The following is an 11,555-nucleotide window of genomic DNA, read 5'->3' as shown; positions in this document are numbered from 1 at the left end:
CTATCTGAAAAGAGACCGCGTGTGCATATGTACAAATGGGCACGCAGATCCCCTGGGGCCTTGGAGGACTAGGGAGAGCTGTACCTGAATCCATCTATTGGCTAGTGGTTCAAGGACCTGATTTCCCCCTTCTGCCTCCTCAACCCCCAGCCTGCCCTACCCACTGATTAGAGCCGGGGAGCCTGGTGCCTGCAGCTAGCCTGGGTAGGGCCAGTCTCCCCATAATTAAGGCAGCAGGAAGTTGGGAGCTGGGATCCCTGTCATCCGAGGTGGGGGAGGAGGGGTGACGAGTGACAGAAGGAGCCTCCCTGTCACCAGGCCAACCACGTCAGCAGCCACTGGCTGCTCTGGGAGCCGCTGGGCAGCAGTGGGTGGCCGGCAGCAAGCCCGGTGGGTTCTTACCTCCTTGCCATCCCTGGCCTGGACCCTCCTGTTAGCCTTCTGCCTTGACTCCCTGTCTTCCTGTATCTCCCTTCTCTAAATGTCTCCTCCACCCCAGCACCAGAGCCATGTCTCCAAAAACCAGGTCACCAAGGTTTGGCTTCTAGTGTTCCAGCCATGCTGTGGGGACAGAGGATTTCTCCTGCTTTCAGAGCAGAGCGTTAAGAAGGCTGTAAGGAGCTGCTTGCAGGAGCTCCCAGGCAGCCATTGAGAAGGAGGTCATTTCCCTGGAACAAATGCCTGCTGGGGCTGTGTATCACCCTCTGGAACCCACCCACACCCCCAGGCTGGCACTCCAGGCCCTTTCTTGATCTAGCCCAAACCTGCTTATCAACCCTGACGTCCTCCCAGTCACCTGTCATTTCCATTGTGTGTTACCTTCCTGCCTCCATGCCTTTGCTTGTGCCATTCCTTCTAACTGGGACACTCATTTTTCCCTGCTTGGCCCATCAAATTCTGCTCTTCTTTCTCTGCCCAGTTCAAACACCTCCTCCTCTCAGCAGCCTTCCCTGATTGAGCCCAAATGAAGCTGTCTCCCATAAGCCCACGGTACTGCCCTGTGGTCTGGGTGGGCTTGTGGGAGAGGCAGATGAAGACTTTTTTTGAGATGGAGTCTCACTCTGTCACCCAGGTTGGAGTGCAGTGGCCTGATCTCTGCTCACTGCAACCTCCACCTCCCAGATTCAAGTGATTCTCCAGCCTCAGCCTCCTAAGTGGCTGGAATTACAGGCACACACCACCACCCTAGGCTAATGTTTTGTATTTTTAGTAGAGACGGGGGTTTCTCCATGTTGGCCAGGCTGGTCTCGAACTCCTGACCTCAGGTGATCCACCTGCCTCGGCCTCCCGAAGTGCCGGGATTACAGGTGTGAGCCACCGTGCCCAGCCAGGAGATGCAGATTGAATGCAGACTGATTGAGATGCATCTTTGTCCTCTCTACCATCCCAGCACCAAGGCTACGCCCTCTCTGGGGTCCATGCCTGCCCTGGAGGTCACTCACAACTGTGGCCTTGGTCAAGTCACATCACCTCTCTAAACTGCATTGTCCCCATCTGTAAAATAGGAGAACCACAGTTTCTCCTGGAAGGGACCAGAGTAAGGAGTGTATGAGACAATGTGGGCAGTACTCGAAACCGTGCCCACCTCTGGCGTCTGCTTAATAAATAGCACCCAGGGATCCTACAGCTGTGGCTGTGGAGCCTGCATCTCCCTCTGCCCTGGTGGCTTGGCGGCTTCCCCTCTTTTACAAGGTCACCAGGGAGGCCTTCCCAGAGGACAGTCCGGATCATGTCATTCTCATGGACCCTCCTCTGGGCAGGCCTGGAGCCATCCCCAAAGGCCCTGTCCAACCCATTCCTGACTCTCTCCCTGGCTCTCCGATCCCATCTCTCACCAACCACCTGGAACTTATTAGGGGGGCACTGAACGCCCCATGCACCCTTTCACCTCAGGGCTATTACACAGGTCACTCTCTCCTTCTGTACCTGGGTAACTCCTGCTCATCCTTTAGGCCCCAGCTTATGTGCCCATTCCTCCAGGAAGCCTTCCCTGACCACCTCTTCCATCCTGGTGAGGTGCCCCTTCTGTGTGTTCCTGCAGCTCTTGCATCACACACTGTGCTGCAATGACCTGTTTTCCTGTGAGCTCCAAGAAGCCAGGCACTGTGCCTCGCTCCCTGCTGCAAACTCAGCACCGGGCACGGTGTCTGGTGCCGACTAGATGCTCAAAAAATATTTAGTGACTAACTGAATGGATGGATGAGTCAATTTCTGCATCCCCCACACTGCGGGAAATGTCTGTAGAACAGATTTGAGTGGGAGGTTCCAGCAGGGCCTGGGAGAAGCCCCTGGGGTTTGGGCACTGGGGGTAAACAGAGCAGACCCCCCAACCCCTCCCCTGGAGGGCTGGGCTCCCCGCGTCCTGCAAACCCCCTGGGCCCCAGAGGCGGCTTCCAGATGCTAAGCCCATCTCAGCCTCACCTCTTAGCTTTTCCATCTGCACAGCCGGGCCAGATCCCCGCAGCCAGCATCACGGGCAGCCAGGCCAACCGTCCCGGCGTCTTCCTATTTTAGACATCTCACTGCCTCAGTCCCTTCTAATGTTTCCAGTCAGGCTGCGGGGGGAGGAAAAAGAGGTTACTGCTACTTTAAATGTACTGTATGAAGGCGAGGGCTGGAAAGGGGCCTGCTTGCAGGAATACCCAGTCATCTAGTTGGAAAAGCCGCCAGATGGAATACAAAAGGAGGAACCCAGACGCTCATGGAGACAGCCTCGGTTCATAAATCAGGTGGGGCCAGGGGCTGGGGGCCCACATGCCATGGAGCCCGACTCCCTCCTGGACCAAGACGACTCCTACGGTAAGACGGTGCCGGCAAAGTGCAGAGTTGGGGGTTTCAGCCTCTCTGCTCAACGGACTGTTCTCTGCTATAGGAATCTGAGTTGAAGCAGGGAGGCAGTCAGGCATCTGGGCACTGTCTGGTCTTGGGACCCATGGGTGGGCATGGATGCCTTGGGTTATGAGGCTCAGGGCTGGAGGGTCCCTGGAGTGGGCAGCCCCTCAGACTCCAGGCATTGACAAGGTCCAGGGGAGGGAGAGAGAGTTTCTCAGCTGCTTCTGTTTTGCTCTTGGCCAAGAAGGAAACGAAGGAAGTTTTGCAGCCCCCCTGCCTGTCTGCCTGCCTCGCTGTTCGCCAGGCCTGCCCTGTGCTGTGGGGAATTCAATTAGTGCGATCCTACAGATAAATATAGATGGAAGAGGCAACAGGAACATACCTTGTAATTAAAGGCCGGGGCTCATGCTGAAAGCACTCCCCGTGTGACAGGGCCCCAGTGGCTGCCACCAGGGAGCTGCCCCTGTGCAGCTGCCCAGGCCACTGGAAGCCCTGCATGCATTATTGGGGAAAAGTTGCTTGGGACAGAGACTATGCAGAGTATGGAACAGGGATTTATAAGACGCGGAAGGGTTCCTTCGTGGCGGTTTCTGCGGGCCTGGGGCTCCAGGGATGCAGTAACTCAGCTCCTGCACTGCTCAGCCTGGCCAGAGAGCTCACTTTTGGCTGGGATGCCCAGCACAGCCTGGCTGTCTCTGGACAATCAAGGAGGGATGCAGGAGTGCAAAAGTGTGGCCGAGGGACCAAGGCTGGGCATGGGGAAGGGGGTGGGGCAGCAGGTTTTAGGACTCAGCAGGGAGAAGGCCTGTTGGCCTCGGAAGAGGTGGTAATTGCAGGGCGACCTCATCCCAGCTTGGGTCAGGTCAGCCTTCCAGGGGCTCAGGTCCTCCTGAGACCACAGTTCTACTAAGAAAACCAAGCTCTTGTTTCTCTGGACATTCCCCGACCACATCCAGGCCTCGCTGCCTGGCACAGATCCAAGGCCAAATTTCCTTCCTCCTGCAGGAGCTCAGCCCTTTCCAAGGAGAGGGGCCCTTTGCCACGTTTGGAGCTGTAGCCCTTAGTGAAGCTTGGCAAGACCTAGCCCACAGACCTGGCATCTTTGGGCACTCGGTGGTGGGGGGCAGTTGATGCATGCAGAGTGACCTCCGTGCGCCAAACCCCGTGTCAGAGTCAGGGGTGTGTAGGAATGAGGAACTCAGTCCTAACAAATAACTGGTGCTTAGTATGGAAGGAGGAGAAGAGAAAGGGAGGAGAGTGGGAAAAAATAGGGAGAGCAGCCCTTGGCCTGGAAGAGCTCTCAGTATGGAATGGGAGACAGACAAACAATCCCAGACTAAATTCAGAGTGATACGGTCCTTGGGGAGGCGAGGGGCAGACAGCCTGAGGGTGTGGGACAGGCCTGCCTGCCTCCAGAGCTATTCACTGGAAGCATGGCATAGGGATGGGTATCGGCTCATTGGATGTATGGATGCTCCCCTAGGGAGGGCATTGACCTTTGAAGAGGCAGACAAGCGGGTGGGGAGGACTAGCCCCAGCCAGGGATATCTCAGGAGCCCACAGCCCCCACTTGCTGTCCTCCAGATTTGCTAGTAGCAGCCTCTGGGCTGGGCAAGGCTGGAAACTGAGGCTGCCTCCACCCTCACAGAAAGACCCTGTGCACAATCAACTCCTTGTCCTGGCCTGTCACGAGGCCGGTTGCTGATCTCCTGGAAGCTAGCCAGGCAGGGAGGTAAGGGATTCAAGAGGAAGAGGAAAGGGACAGAGGGGGCCTTAGGAAAGGGACGAGCAGGCATGGAGTGGAGCCCAGGCTCTCTCTGGGAGCAATCCCAGGCCCAGCTGGAGAGGAGTCCAGCTTTTCCAGCCAAGGTCTCCCACCCAGCCAGTCTCAGGGGTCCAGGGCTGAAGGAGGCCATCCTGGGTCAGGGCAGCACAGGAAAACTGCGGTCTCAGTGAGTCACTTCCCCAGTCTGAGCCCTGGTTCTACATTCGTTCATTTAACAATTACTTACAGGTTCTGGACTGGGCTTTGGGGTTCAAGAACAAATCAAACCTTGTGACATTCCTAGGCTAATCTGAGAGAGAGGCAGGTGCTCTGATGGCGGAAGTCAAGGCACGTGGAAGCCCTAACCCCATACTTGGATTCCAGAAAGACTTCCTGGCAGAGGTGACTCCGCCACTGAAGAAGTCAATGATTCCCTCTGTATTGGTCAGCTCAGGCTGCTGTAACAAAATAGACAAAGTGACTCACACAACAAAGTTTTCAGAAACAGAAATTAAAGCAGAAGCCTGGGCGCAGTGGCTCACGCCTGAAATCCCAGCACTTTGGGAGGCTGAGGCAGGTGGATCACTTGAAGTCAGGAGTGTGAGGCCAGCCTGGCCAATACGGTGAAACCCCATCTCTACTAAAAATACAAAAAATTAACCAGGCGTGGTGGTGCATGCCTGTAATCTCAGCTACTCGGGAGGCTGAGGCATGAGAACCACTTGAGCTCGAGAGGCAGAAGCTACAGTGAGCCAAGATCATGCCGCTGCACTCCAGCCTGGACGACAGAGAGCAAGACTCGGTCTCAAAAATAATAACAACATTTTGCAATGATGTGATCAAATGTCACTGTAGCCTTGAACTCCTAGGCTCAAGGGATCCTTCTGTCTTAGCCTCCTGAGTAGCTGTGACTACAGATGCATGCCACCACACCCCACTTATTAATTTTTTTGTGTGGAGATGGGGTCTTGATATGTTGCCCAGGCTGGTTTAGAACTGTTGGGCTCAAGCAATCCCAATGCCTCAGGGTCCCAAGTGCTGGGATTATAGGCGTGAGCCAAAGCAGTCAGCCCTTTTCTCTCTCTCTCTCTCTCTCTTTTTTTTCTTTTCTTTTTGAAATGGGGTCTTATTCTGTCACCCAGGCTGGAGTGCAGTGGTGCAATCACGGCTCAGCTGCAACCTCCACTTCCCAGGCTCAATCTATCCTCCCACCTCAGCCTCCCGAGTAGCTGGGACCACAGGTGCACATCACCATACCCAGCTAATTTTTTGTATTTTTGGTAGAGACAGGTTTTCGCCATGTTGCCCAGGCTGGTCTCAAACTCCTGAGCTCAAGTGATCCACCTGCCTCAGCCTCCCAAAGTGCTGTGATCCTTTTGTCTCTTCTTATAAGGACACTAATCCTACTAGGGACCCATCCTTATGACTTCATTTAACCTTAATTACTCATTAGAGGCCCCATTTCCAAACAGAGCCACATTGGGAGTTCAACATATGACTTGAGGGTAGGAGGGATACACATGTTCAGTCCACCACACTCTCCTTTTTTTATTGAGACAGGGTCTCTCTCTGTCACCCAGGCTGGAGTGCAGTGGCATGATCACAGCTTACTGCAGCTTCAACCTCCTGGGTGTAAGCAATCCTCCTGCTTCAGCCTTCAGAGTAGCTGGACTACAGGCACGCACCACCATGCCTGGCTAATTTTTGTAGTCTTTGTAGAGACAGGGTTTGCCCATGTTGCCCAGGCTGGTCTCAAACTCCTGGGATCTCGCAATCTGCCCACCTCGGCCTCCCAAAGTGCTGGGATTACAGGCATGAGCCACAGTGCTGGCCTGGCTTCTGGGACAGGGTGCTCTCGAAGTTTCCTCCCGTTCTCTCTGGCTGACCCCTTCTCCTGGGGCTCTCTTTCCCGCTGCTGCCCACAGGGTCCCTTCGCCAGGGCCTGCCTCCTCTGCTCCTTCATGATTGAACTCTTCCTCCCTCACCCCTCACTCCCTCGCTTCCAGCCATCGGATCTGACCTTCCTCATGTCCCCAAGCTGAGTCTCCCCTCAGGGCCTTTGGGCACCCTTCCTCTTTCTCTTCCCTAAGCTAACTCCTCCTCCTCTTCCCAGTATCAACTGAAAAGTCACCTCCTCAGAAAAGCCGTCCTTAAACCATGTTCCCCCAATGCATCAAATGAGACTCACTTTCACAGCCCTACTTTTCCTTTATGGACGTGTTCATATGTGCGCTACACATTATTGCATGCTGATATGTTTCACCTGCGTCTCCCACGAGTCTCTAAGCTCTCTGGATCCCCAGAGCATAGTTCTCCACCTGTCAGGAGTAAGCATCCAACAAATGCTTGTTGAAAGAGTGAGTGAACAAATGCAGTTGGTTCAGGCAAAGAGGCGAGGAAAGGCAATCCAGGGCAGAAGGAACAGCGGGTGAAAAGGCATGGAGACTGGTGATGCTTTAGCGCATTCTCTGATACTTACAATCTCAGCCAGGGGTTGGCAAGCTGAGCTCCTTTAGGGGGCTAGGGAACATTGATGGGGATGGGGAAGGGTTGGGAGCTGCAAATCTGGGGGTGAGGCTCTGGACACCTCTCCTTGCTTCAAGCTGAGCAAAGCGCCCTTCTGGTGAAGATCCCAGCTCCGATTGCATTTATCAGGTGTTCAGAGGCTGAAAGGGTTTGGCCATGGCATGGTGGGGAATCCACAGCCACTGGCACTGAAGTTCTGGAGGCCTAAGCCTCTTAGCAGGCAGGACTGAGCAGAGCCCTATTGGGTGGTCTGGCAGTGGGAGCCCCTTAGAGCAAGGCCAAGAAGGGCTCAGACACGGCTGCAGAGAGGAGCAGACACGGGTGCAGAGGTTTGTTTTACAGGACAGTCAGAGGCAGGAAGGTGAGGAGAAGAGGAGAGCTTGGAAACTCAGCACTAACCCCTGCAGAGCCCTTGTGATTGGCCTTAGTTTCCCCAGGTGTAAATTGGGGTGACGGCCAGACAAGATGTGACTATTCCCCTCTGGTGCCAGCCCCTTGGAGCTGTGTGAAAAGTCCAGCTCAGAGAAGCATGTCCTTTCTGTCTGCCTTGTGATTTCCAAAGAAGGGGGCAAGAGGGAGGCCTGGCAGTGGCCAGTATAAAAGAAAAGGCTCTGCCCTGCAAAATATACTTTCTTCAGGTTCTCTTGGAGTCCTGCTATTTCTCCCACTTCATGGGTACCACCTCCTACCTGTACCCTGCCGACAGCTCCTGGTGCTTCCTCTGCCAGGGTGTATTTTCATTGCCTGCTCACCGGCCTGACTCCCACAGGAGACTATAAGGCCCTTGAGGGCAGGAGCTGTATCTTGTCTGCCACTGGGTTCCCAGGGTGTTGCACAGCACTGGTCCTGAGAAGGCACTCCATACATACTCAGTGGATGAGTGAATGAATGAATGAATAAGTGAGCGAGAGTGAGTGAATTAATGAGTAGCATGAGCTGGATCCTGCCCTTAACTTGCTCCGCATCCTTAGGCATCCTCCCCGACTCCGGACTTCTGGTTCCTTAGCTGTCAGCTGAGGGCGCTGGGCCCCATGCCCCAAGAGAGCAGGCCTGCATCTCGTCCCAGTTCTCTCTGTTATTGGGTGGCCTGGACAAAGTCCCTGCCCTGACTTAGCCTCAGCTTCCTCATCTGACAAATGGGCAGACTCAGCCCTGTCTTGCCTGTTTTCCTGGTGGTCTTGGAGCTCTGGAGGGGTAAGGAGGCAAAAGAGTGTGAGGTTGGACACCTGTCAGGGGGAGTCTGTGACTCATACAGGAGGGGATTGGGCTCAGATAGCCCGCTGGGATAAACCCTCCAGAAGGGGATGGTTGCTTTGGATATCATGGAGGTGGAGCAGGCAGCTCAACAGCTCAGAACTTTCCATTTCTTCCTGATGACAAGCAGCATGGGCATCTACCCCAGGGTTGTTGGGAGATCCCAGCAGAGAAGCAGGTGGATGTGAGCTTGTAAACTTCCAAGTGCTGCTGCTGTAATAACCAGTATCATTCGGTAAGCACCTACTCCATGCCAGGATCCGAAGGCACTGTATCTACACTGTCTTCTGTTTTTGTTTGTTTGTTTGTTTTAGAGACAGAGTTTCGCTCTTGTTGCCCAGGCTGGAGTGCAATGGCACAATCTCGGCTTACTGCAACCTCTACCTCCTAGGTTTAAGCGATTCTCCTGCCTCAGCCTCCCAAGTAGCTGGGATTACAGGCATGCGTCACCAAGCCCAGCTAATTTTGAATTTTTTGGTAGAGATAGGGTTTTGCCATGTTGGTCAGGCTGGTCTCAAACTCCTGACCTCAGGTGATCCACCTGCCTTGGCCTCCCAAAGTGCTGGGATTACAGGAGTGAGCCACCGTGCCCAGCATTGTTTTGTTTTGTTTTATTTTTGAGATAGAGTCTCACTCTGTCGCCCAGGTTAGAGTACTGTGGCATGATCTCAGCTCACTGCAACCTCCACCTCCTGGATTCAAGAGGTTCTCCTGCCTCAGCCTCCTGAGTAGCTGGGACTACAGGCATGCAACACCATGCACAGCTAATTTTTCTATTTTTGTAGAGATGGGGTTTTGCCGTGTGAGCCAGGCTGGTCTCGAACTCCTGACCTCAGGTGATCTGCCCACCTCGGCCTCCCAAAGTGCTGGGATTACAGGTGTGAGCCACTGCATCTGGCCTACATTGTCTTCTGAATCCTTGTGATACACTTGGTGGGTTGCTGTTAGCCTCATTTTCCAGATGAGAAAATTGAGGCCCAGGGAGGTTACATGACTGGCCCTGATCACATAGTGAGTGCACTGATTTGAACCCAGCTCGCTCCAGCCACAAAGCCTGATATCTTTATTTTGCTGCAGTCCTGAGAGCCATTGTGTGCCAAAGCTGCCACCTGGAGGCCCCTCTCTGTGCCGGTGGAAAATCCCCTCTCCTGGGGAGCGTTCACTGAAGCAGCTCAGATGTGGCAGGAGCCATGTCAGCTTGGCTGGGCAAGGCGAGAGGCAGACTCAGCTGTGGGCCTGTGATGGTCTAAAGAGAGGACAATTTGAGGCCACAATAGCCTGATGTCATCAGGGGGCCTGATGTCATGACTCCTTGGGCCTTCCTTTGAGAGGCAAAGGGATTAGCTTCAACTGGTGACAGATAATAATCGTAAAAAGTAATAGCTATGTGTCCGGCCACTGGCCTCCCATTCATCATCTCGCTTCTCCTGCTTAGGCCTGCCCTTCCTCTGAGGCCTCCTCCTGGCTCTGCCACTCGTCTCACTCAACAGGTGCCAGCCAAAGACCTGGGCTCTTGTTGAGCCTCCGTTACCCCATCTGTGAAACTGACACCAGCCTAGCCTGTCTGGAATGGGGAAGGGATGCCAGAATCTAGATTCCTTCCATGTTGTTCAAGGGCTCTGTCCTAGACCAGGCTGCCTGGGTCTCAGAAAAATCAAAGAAGAGATGCCACATTCATACCTGGAGCCCTTCTAGAAGTGAAAAAATTAGGCCAAGAAGGCAGAGCTGGGGTCCCGTTTATGAGCATTTACTCTCTGCTAAATATTCTCCATCGACTCCTCACAGAGGAAGGAACAACCCCACAGCTCAGATGAGACAATCCAGGCTTAGAAGGGCCCTGCCACACAGCGACTGAGGAACACTTGTGATTCAAACCCAGGACTCCCAGACTGCTGTGCGCTTTCTCCACTTTGGGCTGCTCCCACCACCCCCCTGGGTCTCCTGGTCCCCAATCCAGGGCCCTTTCCCATGCCCAGGGGAGCCTCAGTTCTGCTGGCCAGCCATGCGGGGGGCTTCTGAACTTGCCCAGCTGGGCAGGTGGATGCGTGGTAGAGCCACGTGCCCGCTCCCCTTGCCCTGAGACTCTGGGAAGAGGCTCAATCAGGAAAAACAGACAATAAAGAACAAAGAGGCCAGCTCAGGAGAGGCTCCGGTCATTTCCGCACACAAGCCTGAGCAGCTGGCCTCATAACAAGGTAAGGGGCTGAGGCTGCAGTGAGGGGTGGCGGGTGAGGAGGGAGTCCCTGTGCCTGAAGCTGGGCGGGGAAGAGCCAGGATAAAGCTCAAGAGAGAAGAGTTGGTGTCCCCAGAGAGAGGGACAGGGAAAGGGAAGGAGCGCCTGTGTGCATAGGTCGCGGTCATTTCACTTCCCATAGGCTCCTGGAGAGCCCCTCCTGAACTGCAATTAACACCCCCAGGCCTGGGCTTCTATCTACTGTGCCTCCATGTGACCTGTGAGCCAGGCCCATTGATTCTCTGAGCCTCAGAGGGATGGGGACCACAGCAGCCATCGCGCAGGGCTCCTCTCTTGAGGACTAAGCAGGATAGATCCTTCCTTCTTCTGTGGTCCTGGACAGCCACTGCCTCAGGCTGGCTCCTCCGCCATGGGACCTGGTGCAGAGTCACAGATCTTTAAGTCAATCAGTAGCATGATCCGTGTCCCCTAAGCTTTCCTACCACCAAATGTGTTTCTTGGCATATTGTTCAATTCCCATTTTATAGAGGAAGAGACTGACACACTCGCTTGAGTATCAGTCCTTCAAGTAACAGGGCCTGACTCAAGCTCAGGTTGCTGGATGGCTGCCGCAGCCCTCCCTATTCCAAAGAGGCAGGTGGACCCCATGCATCAGGCCCAGTGTGTCCCCAGCTTCCCCTCACTGGCCTCCCAAGGCTGACTGCAGGATATCCAGAGTCCAGCCCTCTGCTCCCACTGTCCAGTCCATTCCTTCTGCTGGGTGGAATGCCCTGGGCCGCTGAGCCCACCCTGGGTCTTCCAAAGCCAGAGCTGTGGTCCTCCCAGCTGGGATTCCTCCCAAAGTCTCACCTCTGGAAGCCCAGGGAGGCTGGAACAAATAGCAAATGGCCAAGGTGTGGGGAGACCCCAGGGGAAGGTTCTCCCGAGGTCCTCGTGTCCATTCCCTGTTACATCATGGGAAGATGGAGGTCAGAGAAGATGAAA

The 11,555-nt window shown here is 54.6% G+C and overlaps 1 protein-coding gene across 1 annotated transcript in view; it reads left to right on the top strand.

Annotated features, from left to right (window-relative positions):
- The first annotated feature begins 2,453 nt into the window (after positions 1-2,453).
- Positions 2,454-11,555, top strand: part of DAB2IP (DAB2 interacting protein) — a 217,109-nt gene continuing 208,007 nt past the window's right edge. Inside the window, exon 1 of the mRNA XM_025359837.1 lies at positions 2,454-2,799. Within this exon, the coding sequence (XP_025215622.1) occupies positions 2,760-2,799 (40 nt within the window). The 5' untranslated portion in view covers positions 2,454-2,759. The remainder of the gene's footprint in view (positions 2,800-11,555) is intronic.

The sequence above is a fragment of the Theropithecus gelada genome, chromosome 15, assembly GCF_003255815.1.
Source record: "Theropithecus gelada isolate Dixy chromosome 15, Tgel_1.0, whole genome shotgun sequence".
Taxonomy (NCBI): domain Eukaryota; kingdom Metazoa; phylum Chordata; class Mammalia; order Primates; family Cercopithecidae; genus Theropithecus; species Theropithecus gelada.
This window is presented reverse-complemented; position numbering and strand designations above follow the sequence as displayed.